Here is a 15,464-nt window from a genome sequence, read left to right as displayed (position 1 = left end):
TACTGACCTGACTTGTCTTCACTCTCTCTCTCTCTGTCTCTCCCTCTTATCTTGTCTGTGGCCATACTTACATAGGCTAAATGGCTAGAGTGGAGAAAGTTTTCTATAAAGACAAGGAACCTGTCTCAAATGTTGCCCTCATCCCTTGGAGTCTTCTTCTAAGTCTACACTTCACATATGTAATGCTGCATAGCTTGCTGATTCATAAAATGACAAATGGGACACCTTATGGTCTCATGGACTTTAAAGGGGTCATATGATGCGATTTCAAGTTTTCCTTTCTCTTTGGAGTGTTACAAGCTCTTGGTGCATAAAGAAGATCTGTAAAGTTGCAAAAACTAAAGTTTCAAATCCAAAGATATATTCTTTATAAAAGTTAAGAGTCAACCACAAAAGCACTTTATTTGGCCTTCCGGAAGTAGATGCAATTAGGACTCATTGGTTAAGATTTATTTACAACAGAACAGCACAACCCAGATGTTCGAATTTGTGCAACTCATTTTATGGACGACAGTTTTTTGAACCTATAAGAGTAGGAGTCTGGCTGTGCACAAACGCTATTTCTAAAAAAAAGGGGGGGGAAAAAGGGTAAATTATGACTTTGCTATGACAATCTGGGGCTTTTGAATCAGCGACTGTAAATATGTTTTGTTACTAGTTTAAGTATTTGCTATTGACTGTTCAAATGCGAAGTTTTGCGCAACGCAGAGTAATGCGTTGTGTGTGTGAGTGTGAGGGGAACAGGGTCACATCACAGGAGAGTGAACTTTCTGTCAGAAATCATAGCACGTCAGCTGTCTTAACTGCGGCTTGTGTACTGCATCATCACTGTGTCTGTCACGCGACTCTGTTGCCCTTTCGGGCTTGAACTGATGGTAAAACTAACGACATTATTAACTGTCTTGATATTTACTTTGAAAGATGAAGCTCGCGATTATGGTAAGGGGCGTTACATTTCCGACGCGTGCTTGTGGTGTTCGGCCAATCACAATGCACTGGTTCAGCTGGCCAATCAGAGCAGACTGCACTTGTCAGAAGGAGGGGCTTTGTTGAAAACGAAGCGTTTGAGAGAGGTGGGGCATAGAGGCCCTACAAAAATGTACAGTATTTGAAAAATAATGTGTTTTTTGAACATTAAAGCATGTCAACATATTCTGTTACACCAAATAATGATCTTTAAAAGAGCATCATATGACCCCTTTAAGGCCAAAAGACCGTAGGGTGTCCTAATTGTCAATTTATGACTCAACAGGCATCCTCTTTTGTGGCCATGATACACCCTCTATGCACCCTGTTGTCCACATTAGGTACACCATTTTGAATGCCATCCATGACTCCCTACATAATATTGTCAGGTTATTTTGTGCAGGGAGTTTGACTGTAATGGACTGCTCAGTGATGAGTCAGTACCTGACTATGGTTAAATGTTTACACACCTTAGCACAGCAAAAAAGACTTTCAATTTCAACCCATCCATCAAGAACCCTGCTGCTGGGGTACTCCCATCAGTACACATTTTGAATGTCTACCTTATATGACTCACCCATTTCAGGTGTCTTGGAGTCTCTACGAGAGCAATTTGCCTATGTGCTCTGAGTTTTAAAGATATGCAAACCAAAGCTGGGACCAATGACTTCAAAGTTATGTAACAAAGGAATGAGCCTTTCCTTATGTATTTGTGATAAGTGAGCATCACTATGAGCCCTACTCACTCTGGAGGGTAGAGCACTACTTATATTGCCATATGTACAATTTTGGTAAACACTATGAACTCACATATGGCACAGACATTTTATCTTGAAATATTACTTTGAAAATAAATGTGTATAGCTGTTAAGATTATGGCAAATAAAACTTTCATGCCAAATATGGTTTCCTTTATGTCTTTAATATAAACTGATTCCAACTTGTACTCTCTCTCTATCTGGTGTTTGCAAAAAAAAAAGGTGAATAAACATCAACGTTAGCAGAGCAATGTAGTGTTGACTTGCTACAGCATCGTTTAAGGGCACAAAAAAGCTATTTGGAATTTTCCCAATATCTAGGTGAAATCTAGTCAAAAACAAGTCAGACAGAGTTTCTGTTGTAATAATTAAGCAGCTTGATTTAAATACTGCAACCAATCCAAAGGCTGTTATAAATCCTTTGCTCTTAATTTGTTTCTGCCCTGAAGAACTTTCAAATGAACTAAAGCAAGCTTTTGAACTTCAAATTGTTCAGACGCAAAGTTCAGATTAAAACTAAGAAATAAACATGCTTATTTTAAGCTAAAAAATCCTGTTATTAGACTTTGTCATTTACACAACTATATGGAACACCTAAGCATTTACAAAAAAAATGGTGCAAATGTTTTCCACTCCTGTGCTGCAACAGACAACACATTTGACAACAAAATGAGGGGAATTGGAGAAGGAGAAATTGTTTTTGGGTGAACAATTACTTTAATACTAGATTAAATTAGTCAATGTCTTCTTTAAAGTTGGTTCTGTATGCTCTTTGTTGATTTGGCAGCATGTCCAGCGTAACATTGCATCTTGTTGAAATAGATACTTATCAAATTCCATCAAAAGATACCTCTAAATTTGTTTGGGTGTCTATTGATGTAGCGGTACTCACATCGAGGCTGTGAACGGGTCAGCGTACTTTGCCCTTGATAACCCTTCCCAAGAGTGCTGTGTTGGGTGTACATTGAGTAGATAGAGCTCGCTGCCACTGTCTGGGGTTTGTGAAGGGTAGTGGGGATGGAGGTCTCTTTCCCTGCCAAAGTATCTGACGTGAAAGGACGTACTGTTGCGGCAGGTAAGGTGTCTGGCTTAGGGGGCAGAGGTTGGGGTAAGGTATTGTTGTGGGATGGAAGGGGCATTGGGGGTTTCTGATTGGCTGGTTTAGCTTTGCCAGGGAAGGTGCCAGTGCTGTAAGGAGGTTTACTGAAGGTGGACTGGCCTGGTAGAGCAGGTTTGGGCTTGCTGGGAACAGGAGGTGGAACCTTCCCGAAGGTTCTACCTGCAGACTATGATTAAAGAGCCATTAGTGTTTATTTATTACATAATATCTATACATTAGCATTGATTTATCGCCAATTCCTCAAAATTGTTAACGTCAGGCACTCAGTGCTGTACCTGGGTGTCCCTCAAGAGGTCCTCACTACTCTGGTTCTTGCGGAAGGGCAATGGTGGAGGTTTAAAATCTGCCTCAGAATCTGAAACAGATATTTAAAAAAATCTGCATATCATAGATTAATCATCACTCTTGAAGTTTAAACACTACAATGTCTTAGTGAAAGTGTCTTTTGACTGGATTAAGACATGGCAGAGGTGCCCAATCCTGTTCTTGGAGATCTATCTTCCTGCAAAGTGTCTCATGCCTGGTTCACACCTGAACCAGCTAATTAAGATCCTCAGGAACACTTGATAATTGCAGACAGGTGTGTTGGAACTGAACTCTGCAGACAGGTAGATCTCAGGAAACAGGACTTGGCACCCAAGTATAAGGATTTGTATTTTGTCTAAAAGGCGATGTGTGTAGTGGATGTTACAATACTTTTGCTTATCCCAGTTTAATGGAGACACAACTTCAAGTAAGCCATCTGTGGCTGACTTTCCAGAAGAGTGTAAACACTGTGACGCTATCAAAACATTGCTTTGTTTGTTTAAACGGTCTGACATGTCAACTTTTGGCTCAACTAATTGCATGAGTCTGAATGTGGTTCTTTAAAGGTTGGAGAAAGGTGTACCATACCTTTCTCTTGGGATCCATGGCTGGTCATGCGGGGAAGGGTGGAGGAGTGGCCATGGGTGTTGCTGTTAGTTTCTATGTTGGAAAACAAATTTGACACCTTGGAGATCTTACTTGTCAAGAATCCAATACCTGGCACATGGAAATAGAATTAGGAAAAGATGAATCAGGGGTTATTGGTGCAATTGGTGGTAAATATTGTAGATATGTACACATACCTGTGGTCGGTTTAGGGAGAGGTTTGGGAAGGGTGGCTGTACCGTCGGGATAAGCAGGTTTCATCAGAATCTCCTGTCTGGGAGGAACTGGAGGAGCCGCGGTGGTCTGGATGTATGGCCCAACAGCGGCAACCCTAGAAGGGCCGGTGGGCTGAGAGCTCTGCCCTTCAGATGGCTGCTGGAAGTGGAAGAGACAAAGAATAAGATAAATAATTTCTGTGCATCACAAACTATATTTTTCTCCAAACAGAACAAGAAATATGAACGTTATAAAGTTGCTCACAGGCAAGTTCTCTTTCTGTTGGAGAGCAGCTTTTTTCTTCCAGAGCCTCTCTCTCAGTTCAGCCACTCTTTTGTCCATGGTGGACATTTCTAAGTTCCTCTTGTTTAGATTCTCTCTCTGCTGCTGGAGTTTGGCACTTTGCTCCTGGTTCAATTTATTCCTCAGCTGCAGAAAAGAGAATGTCAGAACAAAAGAGGGACCGTTGAATTTTTTTGAGCGGGACTGCTTTTCAATTCTTTACTATTTTTTTTTTCTCAGTTTAAAAAATAGTGTATTCCTGCTATATTTTTTCTCAGATAAAAGCCACTTGGTTTACATGTTTCTTGTATAAATGCAAGACATTCATATATTTTTGTGTGTCCAAGTATCACTGTGAATGACAGGATTGTGTTACAGAAAGCTGTAGACCAACAGGAAAAAAGCTACCTGAAGCTCTTTGTACAGTCGCTCTAGTTCTCCGCTTGAGCTCGGTCCAGCTTCATGTGGGACGTCCATTTTGCCCCCACGTAACATATCCAGTTGTCGACTCAACTCCTCCACCCTGCTGACGGCTACCACCAGCTCCCGCTGCTTCTGCTGGAACAGACCATTCATCTGCTCTTTTTCTTCCAGAGCCTCTCTCTCAGTTCAGCCACTCTTTTGTCCATGGTGGACATTTCTAAGTTCCTCTTGTTTAGATTCTCTCTCTGCTGCTGGAGTTTGGCACTTTGCTCCTGGTTCAATTTATTCCTCAGCTGCAGAAAAGAGAATGTCAGAACAAAAGAGGGACCGTTGAATTTTTTTGAGCGGGACTGCTTTTCAATTCTTTACTATTTTTTTTTTCTCAGTTTAAAAAATAGTGTATTCCTGCTATATTTTTTCTCAGATAAAAGCCACTTGGTTTACATGTTTCTTGTATAAATGCAAGACATTCATATATTTTTGTGTGTCCAAATATCACTGTATGTGTGAATGACAGGATTGTGTTACAGAAAGCTGTAGACCAACAGGAAAAAAGCTACCTGAAGCTCTTTGTACAGTCGCTCTAGTTCTCCGCTTGAGCTCGGTCCAGCTTCATGTGGGACGTCCATTTTGCCCCCACGTAACATATCCAGTTGTCGACTCAACTCCTCCACCCTGCTGACGGCTACCACCAGCTCCCGCTGCTTCTGCTGGAACAGACCATTCATCTGCTCGATCTCCTCCACTACAGAGAGAGAAAAATGAGGCATATCATTCACTTGTTAATTAACTTCTCATTCCCATAAGCAAGATCGTTTGTTGTTGTCTCTGTTGATTAATTTAGTCGCTAAAGGCATTTTTAGAATTTTTCCATTAGTGGGCAAATGATCCACAACGATTTACATCTTCGTAAATGCATCTGAAGAAAGTTCTAAAACATGTTTTATAATAAAATATAGATAAATGTCTAACTCAATATACATCATAATTAAAGTAAATCTGAATTATTCAGCAGAAAACCTACATTTTTACAAATTAACTAACTTTTTATCTTTAAGTTATTATTTATATAGTCTAACAAGACTAATTTATAATAATAAAAAATATAACGAGTCTGTAATACAATAATAACAATATATTAATGATATAAAATAATGATCAACTTTAATAAACATCTTTTCAGTCAATTTAATTGTTTTTAATGAAAAGTTTACTTTAATTGTTTTACACCACTGCATTAAATAAAATAGCAAAATAGTGTTTATAAAAAAGTTTATATATATATATATATATATAAAAAAAAAGTTATTCAAAACACTTCCCCCTCATCTACCAAACAAACGAGTCACAACACCGTTTGGTGCCACTAGTAGAGCAAAAATGACAAAATTCACCTTGAACCAGTATGCTTCAAAGAAGGTCAACGTTACAGCATTTTCAGTGTTTCTAACCTACTTCCTCTCATGAATTCACAGGTCCTGACCTAGTTTACTATTACTGATGCGTTTCTGTTCCACTTGTCCTTTGAGAGCTCGAACCCTGCGCAGTTTGGCCTCCTGGTTCTCTGCGTTCTCCCGCAGCAGTCGCAGTTTCTCCTGCTCAGACACCTGCTGCTGCTGCTGCCGCTGGTCCTGCAGCTTCAGGAATCGCAGTCGCTGTTCCTGTGTGGAGGCGTCGGGTCACAATCTCACCAAAACTCATTTTCAGACATCATTGAGTTTCTGTTCCACTTGTCCTTTGAGAGCTCGAACCCTGCGCAGTTTGGCCTCCTGGTTCTCTGCGTTCTCCCGCAGCAGTCGCAGTTTCTCCTGCTCAGACACCTGCCGCTGGTCCTGCAGCTTCAGGAATCGCAGTCGCTGTTCCTGTGTGGAGGCGTCGGGTCACAATCTCACCAAAACTCATTTTCAGACATCATTGAGTTTCAGAACTATGTATCTACGGTTTTCATTCCCACTGATAATGGACAAAACGGTAATGGTTTTGATATGGAGACCATGCAGTTTTATTCAATTCAAATGACCTTAACGCAAAACCTAGTGCGAAAGCAATAACACCATTTCATGGATGACTTCAAACCTCATATTTAAAGGAAATGTTTTTTTCAACTAACAAACAGGAAATGCTGCTCTCCAATGAAAGTGGATGGGGACCAAGGACAGCCTTGGTCACCATTCATTTCCATTGTATGGAAAAAAAATGGACAATCTGCTGAATATCTCCTTTTGTGTTTAACAGAAGATAGAAAGTCATACAAGTTTCAAATGAGTAAATTACTTCAATTTTTGTGTAAAATGTCCATTTAAGTTGTAAATAAACATGAATTGGTCCTTTTTGTCATTGAATGACAGGCTGCATGGATGGGCAGGGAGGTTTTTTGCCCAGAACAGAACCATACCGCCAAACCAAACTTTATGCTAAGTATCTATCATTTTGACGATAGTGGTCCTGACAGAACTATGTATCTACGGTTTTCATTCCCACTGATAATGGACAAAACGGTAATGGTTTTGATATGGAGACCATGCAGTTTTATTCAATTCAAATGACCTTAACGCAAAACCTAGTGCGAAAGCAATAACACCATTTCATGGATGACTTCAAACCTCATATTTAAAGGAAATGTTTTTTTCAACTAACAAACAGGAAATGCTGCTCTCCAATGAAAGTGGATGGGGACCAAGGACAGCCTTGGTCACCATTCATTTCCATTGTATGGAAAAAAATGGACAATCTGCTGAATATCTCCTTTTGTGTTTAACAGAAGATAGAAAGTCATACAAGTTTCAAATGAGTAAATTACTTCAATTTTTGTGTAAAATGTCCATTTAAGTTGTAAATAAATATGAATTGGTCCTTTTTGTCATTGACGCAGCTACCTTTGTTGCCAAGAGTTGTTGTTGTGCATTGATCTGTTGTTGTTGCCGTGACGCCATCTCTTGCAACTCGCTGAGGGTGATGTCCATATGAGGAGCTGCCATCTAAAAAAAAAAAAAATTATAATGAATGGCTACGGGGATCATTTTTAAAGGTTTTAAAGGACTTCAATATGGTAAATATATGGTAAAACTTTGTTGTTGGTTCACTTATATGCAGTTATACATGTTATTCTGTTTGCTTTTTGAAATCTTTAAATGATTTCAATCACGTTAAGGCATTAATTAACAGTTTTTTTTATTATAAGATGAAAAGTGCTTTGATATGTCACAATTATTTCCAGTCCATCTTACTTTAAGTTGTGTGAGGTTTTATATATACATTTAATTACAGTGGTGGGCTGTCAGGGTCAGCCAGGTCTTCTCTGCTATAGTGGTCCTGACAGAAATTAAGCTTTAGCGTTAGTTCTGGCAGGTCACGTGAGTCAAGCTTGCATCAGCTGATTCTCAGCTGATCACATCTACCTATAGGAAAATGACACCTATCGCGGCATTTCTATATAAGCTGTATTCAGTATTATTCAGCAGCTTTTCAGCTTGCTTCGGAGCAAATTACCCTCCTCCATCCCCAGCTCCACCTTTTGCCACAGTCAGGACTTAGCTTTCTGATATTCCTTGCTAATCAGACTCCTTTATCTTGAATAAAGTGTTACACTTAAATATCATTGAGTACATTAATGATATCTGCCTTGTTCTGTTCTGTTAACCCTGGGGGGGTTATTATTGTTGCTCTCCCTGCTCATTCATGACAGGCTGCATGGATGGGCAGGGAGGTTTTTTGCCCAGAACAGAACCATACCGCCAAACCAAACTTTATGCTAAGTATCTATCATTTTGACGATAGTGGTCCTGACAGAACTATGTATCTACGGTTTTCATTCCCACTGATAATGGACAAAACGGTAATGGTTTTGATATGGAGACCATGCAGTTTTATTCAATTCAAATGACCTTAACGCAAAACCTAGTGCGAAAGCAATAACACCATTTCATGGATGACTTCAAACCTCATATTTAAAGGAAATGTTTTTTTCAACTAACAAACAGGAAATGCTGCTCTCCAATGAAAGTGGATGGGGACCAAGGACAGCCTTGGTCACCATTCATTTCCATTGTATGGAAAAAAAATGGACAATCTGCTGAATATCTCCTTTTGTGTTTAACAGAAGATAGAAAGTCATACAAGTTTCAAATGAGTAAATTACTTCAATTTTTGTGTAAAATGTCCATTTAAGTTGTAAATAAATATGAATTGGTCCTTTTTGTCATTGACGCAGCTACCTTTGTTGCCAAGAGTTGTTGTTGTGCATTGATCTGTTGTTGTTGCCGTGACGCCATCTCTTGCAACTCGCTGAGGGTGATGTCCATATGAGGAGCTGCCATCTAAAAAAAAAAAAAATTATAATGAATGGCTACGGGGAACATTTTTAAAGGTTTTAAAGGACTTCAATATGGTAAATATATGGTAAAACTTTGTTGTTGGTTCACTTATATGCAGTTATACATGTTATTCTGTTTGCTTTTTGAAATCTTTAAATGATTTCAATCACGTTAAGGCATTAATTAACAGTTTTTTTTATTATAAGATGAAAAGTGCTTTGATATGTCACAATTATTTCCAGTCCATCTTACTTTAAGTTGTGTGAGGTTTTATATATACATTTAATTACAGTGGTGGGCTGTCAGGGTCAGCCAGGTCTTCTCTGCTGGCCTAAACACTATCAGAATCACTGACTTGGTTTGAATATATTTTTTCCATGAATGTGTATTAAATTATTCCCAATAGCTTTTCTCTTGGTTGCTCTGCTTCCAGTAGTGCATGTTTATATTAGAGCTTTTGTCCAATCATGTGTTGCCAGGGTCAAAGAAATATGCCTTGAGGCCTTCAGAATCAACAGTGCGGGCACCTGTAACTTCAAATAAATGGCAATGAAACCGTTGCTTTAACCAATCAGATTTCGAGTTGGTGACACCGGGGCCATCAAGCAGGCGTACAGTAACGCCGGCATTTTCACATCTTTTGATTGGATGATCAGAGAGTGTTCTAGTAGTCAGAGCTAGCAGACAGCACACTGTAAATCATTTTTGTTGTTTTCACTACTGTATACTCAGGTTTCTTACTGTATACGCTGTGTACTTTGTTATTGTAGATTTTCAGTGCATTCTGGGAAAATATTAGCCTACTGTAAATCTAATATTTACAGTAGTACTAAATGACCGCGAAAAACAACCACACACCTCCTCGACAATGGCTCTGTGATAAACTCATCGCGAAGATGAAAAACCACTAGAGTATGGTAGGTTAACTTTTATTTTTGACTTTTTAATCGTTTTATAGTGATGTTATTTATTTGCAAGATATAAAGCTACATTAAAGTTCCGTAAGAATATCTAAGGAGCGCTCCGTTTCCGAGTCAAGCTGTGTTACCTGGCCTTTTCCTCCCGCAGCATCGCTGTCAGACCGGCGGGGAGACTCGTCGTGAAGATGAAAGTCCTAAGAGTACGTTAAACTGGCATGTATAAAACACATGTATACACTTTTCTTCATCATCTTGTATGAATTATTGTAATGTTACTTGCTCACTTTCCCAGTAAATCTGTGTTAACTAGTATTTTCCTCCCACAGCGGCGCTGGCAGACTTGCGGTGAGACTCGTGAAGACAAAAAGCTGTATGAGTATGTTAAATTGTTAGGTCAACTTTAAAACACATGCATTCGTCTTATTTGTTTTATACCAATGTTATTTGCAAGGTATAGATACATTTGAGTTAATAAATGTCTGTATCAGGGTGGACTATGTTTTTGTCATTTTATTAGGTTCATGTTGGTGCTTCAGCTAGAGATGATCTACGTGACGTAGCTGTGGTTGCAGTGAAAGGAGACTTGTTGAATTGTGTTAATTGGATTTCTTGCTTTAGTAATGGCATTCATTCTCGCTACATGAGATACCTGTCTGTGATACAATGCCCTGCATACTGCATTTCTGTATAATATTGATGGTTTCTAGCCGTGGCGTCATAATGATGGTATTAAGAGGTGGTATTAAGAGGTGGATTAATTCAGGTAGGACAACACTGAACACCTAGGTGTGAAATGCACAGGCCGCCACTGCTTAATTACATACAATACATATTTCTAATTATAAAAATAATATAAATGGTGCTGAGTAATTTACATGCAGTTATTCTGTCAATCCTCATTCCCAAAGTCTGATTCCAGTTTTTAATCATGTTAAGACATAATTTAATAATTTATTTAAATGATAAAAAAAATGCTTTGAAATGTCAAACTTCATTCCTGTCCATGTAAGAACACTATCTAGCCACTTTATGTGCACAGTTTACTGAAAATTTCCAACTCAAACCTGAGTTAGCAACAGTAACAGCAAGGGGATTAACAAATCTCTGAGGGAATTCATACTCACTCCATTTTCCATGTGCCTCTCCAACGTCCCCTTTACTGCGTTTCTCCTGGCAAGAGACTCTGGAGCTCTGTGACCTGTAGTTAGGAGACAGAATTAGCAGTGTTGGCTAAGCTAAGCACATTGTCGCTTACACTTAGGGTTAGTGATTTGTATTAAACTTTGACGGATAAGTAGTCAAGCACCGTTTGTGGTAAAAACACAAATGATACCTCAAATCATGTCGCTTTTTGAGGAGAAGTGTATATTTAGACTTTGACTCAAAGCTCAACAGTTAGCATTTAGCAAACTAGCATTTGAACACACTAACAATGAAGGCCAGGAACCTTTAGCCTGAAAAGAGTGGCTGTGCTGGGGTGAACCTCATTACATAATGATTGTTTGGCTGGGGAAAACAACTAGCGCTCAATTATCCTGCATATGACTGCCTGTGCCAGGGTCCCACTTACATAACATCAACACTGGCACCGCTAGCGCCACTTATGTGGGTTACCGGATGAACAAGTCTAAGTGCAAAACAATGCCCAAATAATATTCTTGGTCACACTCTGACACCACAGGGGTAAATAAAAAAGGTCATAATCAGGCTTACTGATTACACAAGCATATGGGTTTTACAGTGGGGGAAATATTTATTTGATCCCCTGCTGATTTTGTAAGTTTGCCCACTTACAAAGAAATGAAGGGTCTGTAATTTCATGGTAGGTTTATTTTAACGTATAGAGACAGAATACCAACCAAAAAATCTAGAAAAAACATATTATATAAAAGGTTAGAAATTGATTTGCATTTCAGTGCGTGAAATAAGTATTTGATCCCTTAAGCAAAACATGACTTAGTACTTGGTGCAGAAACCCAAGCACAGAGGTAAGACGTTTTTTGTAGTTGGTCACCAGGTTTGCACACATCTCAGGAGGGATTTTGATCCACTCCTCTTTACAGATCCTTTCTAAATCCTTAAGGTTTCTTGGCTGTCGTTTGGCAACTCGAAATTTCAGCTCCCGTCACAGATTTTATATAGGATTGAGGTCTGGAGACTGGCCAGTCCACTCCATGACCTTAATGTGCTTCTTCTTGAGCCACTCCTTTGTTGCCTTGGCGGTATGTTTCGGGTCATTGTCATGCTGGAAGACCCATCCATGACCAATCTTCAGTGTTCTGGCTGAGGGAAGGAGATTCTCGTCCAAGATTTTACAGTACATGGCCCCATCCATTTGCCCCTCAATGCGGTGAAGTCGTCCTGTACCCTTAGCAGAAAAACAGCCCCAAAGCATAATGTTTCCACCTCCGTGCTTGACTGTAGGGATGGTGTTCTTGGGGTCATAGTCAGCATTTCTCTCCCTCCAAACAGTCGAGTTAATGCCAAAGAGCTCAATTTTGGTCTCATCTGACCACAGCACACCACAGATGTTCTTTGGCAAACTTTAAATGGGCCTGTACATGTGCCTTCTTGAGCAGGGGGACCTTGCGGGCGCTGCAGGATTTCAGTCCATTGCGGGGTAGTGTGTTACCAATGTTTTGCTTGGTGACTGTGGTCCCAACTGCCTTAAGATCATTAACAAGCTCCTCCCATGTAGTTCGGGGCTGATCCCTGACCTTTCTCATGACTGTCCTTACCCCATGAGGCGAGATCTTGCACGGAGCTCCAGGCCGAGGCTGATTGATGGTTATTTTGTATTTCTTCCATTTCTGAATAATCGCACAAACAGTTGTCTCCTTCTCACCAAGCTTCTTGCTGATGGTCTTGTAGCCCATTCAAGTCTTGTGCAAATCTACAATCTTTTCTCCGACATCCTTTGACAGCTCTTTGGTCTTGCCCATGATGGTGGGAGAGGTTGGAATGGAAGATACAGATTGTGTGGACAGGTGTCTTATACACTTAACGAGCTGATATTAGGAGTAACTTCTTAAAGTGACAGGACTAATCTGTGTTCCACATGGGCACAAAACCAATCTGTGGGAGCCAGAATTCTTGCTGGTTGGTAGGGGATCAAATACTTATTTCTAGGGATGTAACGATTCACTCAACTCACGAGTCGATTCACGATTTTGATTCCACGAGTTGATTCACGATTTTGATTCCACAATTCGATTCACTTTTTTTTTACAAAATGAGATTTAAGACAAATTATAAATTAAATGTGTCCTTTTATTATTGCTTGGACAAAATGCTCCACATTTCTTTGTGAAATTCGAGTTGATTCACGATTTTGATTCCACAATTCGATTCACTTTTTTTTTACAAAATGAGATTTAAGACAAATTATAAATTAAATGTGTCCTTTTATTATTGCTTGGACAAAATGCTCCACATTTCTTTGTGAAATTTAAATATAACACTATAATAATATACTAATATAGCACTTATAGCATGTAATTACTCTTTTGCTGGTTTTGATTGCTTCTATTGTCCTCATTTGTAAGTCGTTTTGGATAAAAGCGTCTGCTAAATGACAAAATTTAAATATAATGTAAATGTAAATAACAAAACTAAATTGAAATTTTAAAACAAGCCCTAAATCAAATAAATAACACAAATAAAATAAATCTCTTCATATAAACAAAATAAGGCTTTGTCAGTGCTTTTTCCATGTAAAATTAGAGGCAACAACTGCATTTTAATCATGATCCAAACAAAGATACTGCATACATGCAACATGAGCAGTTTTTAATCTAAATTAGATTGTATAATTTCGATATTTGAAGCAAAAACAGAATGGTTTGACTTCAGTTTTGTGAAACTATACATAAAAATATCTGCATGAAAGCTGAGCTGAATGAGACGCAGATTCACTCTCTCCAGCAGGTGGCACTTAAAGCGTTTCCTTGGTTTCCGCTGTAAACAAAGCAGCGCTGCACTTATGAACTTTAATATGCATTTTTTTTTTAAGAATTCTCTTCTGCTCACCAAGGCTGCATTTATTTGATCCAAAGTACAGCAAAAACAGTAAAATGTTGAAATATTTTTTTTTCAGGATTCTTTGATGAATAGAAAGATCCAAAGATCAGCATTTATCTGAAATAAAAAGCTTTTGTAACATTATACACTATTCCATTCAGTATAATTTTTATCATTTTTTTGGGAAAGAAATTATAGAAATTAATACTTTTATTTAGCAAGGATGCTTAAAATTGATCAAAAGTGATGATAAAGGCATTTATAAATTATAATGTTACAAAAGATTCTATTTCAGATAAACAGTGTTCATATCGATATCGGAATTATATCGTATCGACCGAAATTAAGAAATATATCGTGATATCAATTTTGGCCATATCGTCCAGCCCTACCTCAGACATACATTCATATAAACTCCTACCCTAAATGAATCGCGATTCGTTTAGCATCTCAACCGATTTGAATCATCACGTATTTTAATCGATTTTCAACCGGCTCGCGGTTAATCGTTACATCCCTACTTATTTCACTCACTGAAATGCAAATAAATTTCTAACCTTTATATAATGTGCTTTTTCTGGATTTTTTGGTTGATATTCTGTTTCTATCCATTAAAATAAACCTACCATAAAAATTACAGACCCTTCGTTTCTTTGTAAGTGGGCAAACTGAAACCGCACACATGAACCGCACACATGGTTTCACATGACTGGGATGTTTAAACTTCTCGGGGGAATAGGGAGGATTCACTTCAATCATGCCGTGTAAACAAACTAGTAGAAATTGCGGCAAAGGGTATTTATGAGTTAAAAATAACACGCAAAACAACTGACGAAAAACTACTTTAAACTGTGTGAGATTTTATATGTATTATACATTTTGATACATATTTCCAATTACAAATAAATTAAGAAATAACCAAATGAAAATTCTGTGGTACGATAACCTACAGAATAATAGGAAATAAAAATATAAATAAAAAAGATCAGTTGTGTGATATTTTATATATGTATTGTACGTTTTAATACATATTTATATTGTAAAAAACAGAATAGAAAAATATGTAAAACTTCTGTGGTGCCATAACTTACACATCAATAACAAATAAACAAACAATAAAATATATAAATACATAAACAAAAAGGGGTATTTATGAGTTAGCATGCAAAACAACTGACCAAAAATGACTTGAATTAACTTAAATTAATTCAAGTTAAGTTGTTTGAGGTTTTACATATATAATATAATATAATATAATATCTAAAGAAAAAATCAGTAATAACATAACTTACACAAAAATACCAAATAAATAGTTAATTTATTAATAATTTCCAGGACCACTTTTGTCACATGAATTATGTGGTATTTAGGTGCTTGATTATGGGACATGGGAGTGGCAAAAATTAATAAGAATGAGAGAAAAATTGTGTGTATTGAATGTGTGTGTGTGTGTGGGCATATGTGTTAGAGACTGAATTCTTGGATGCATTCAGATGGAAAGTGATGACACACACACACACACACACACACACAC

General features: G+C 38.1%; 1 protein-coding gene across 1 annotated transcript in view; it reads right to left on the bottom strand.

Moving 5' to 3' along the window:
- The window catches only part of LOC107571640 (apoptosis-stimulating of p53 protein 2-like), a 40,457-nt gene that overhangs the window by 1,877 nt on the left and 23,116 nt on the right, over positions 1-15,464 (bottom strand). Inside the window, exons 4-12 of the mRNA XM_016257973.1 lie at positions 11,035-11,108; positions 8,892-8,993; positions 6,161-6,338; positions 5,238-5,422; positions 4,237-4,401; positions 3,954-4,131; positions 3,739-3,867; positions 3,120-3,199; positions 2,565-3,010 (exon numbers count right to left, since the gene is read on the bottom strand). Of these exons, the coding sequence (XP_016113459.1) occupies positions 2,565-3,010; positions 3,120-3,199; positions 3,739-3,867; positions 3,954-4,131; positions 4,237-4,401; positions 5,238-5,422; positions 6,161-6,338; positions 8,892-8,993; positions 11,035-11,108 (1,537 nt within the window). The remainder of the gene's footprint in view (positions 1-2,564; positions 3,011-3,119; positions 3,200-3,738; positions 3,868-3,953; positions 4,132-4,236; positions 4,402-5,237; positions 5,423-6,160; positions 6,339-8,891; positions 8,994-11,034; positions 11,109-15,464) is intronic.

The sequence above is a fragment of the Sinocyclocheilus grahami genome, unplaced genomic scaffold (assembly GCF_001515645.1).
Source record: "Sinocyclocheilus grahami isolate Dianchi unplaced genomic scaffold, SAMN03320097.WGS_v1.1 scaffold1624.1, whole genome shotgun sequence".
Taxonomy (NCBI): domain Eukaryota; kingdom Metazoa; phylum Chordata; class Actinopteri; order Cypriniformes; family Cyprinidae; genus Sinocyclocheilus; species Sinocyclocheilus grahami.
Note: the sequence above shows the minus strand (reverse complement) of the source record. Positions and strands in the feature narration are given on the sequence as shown.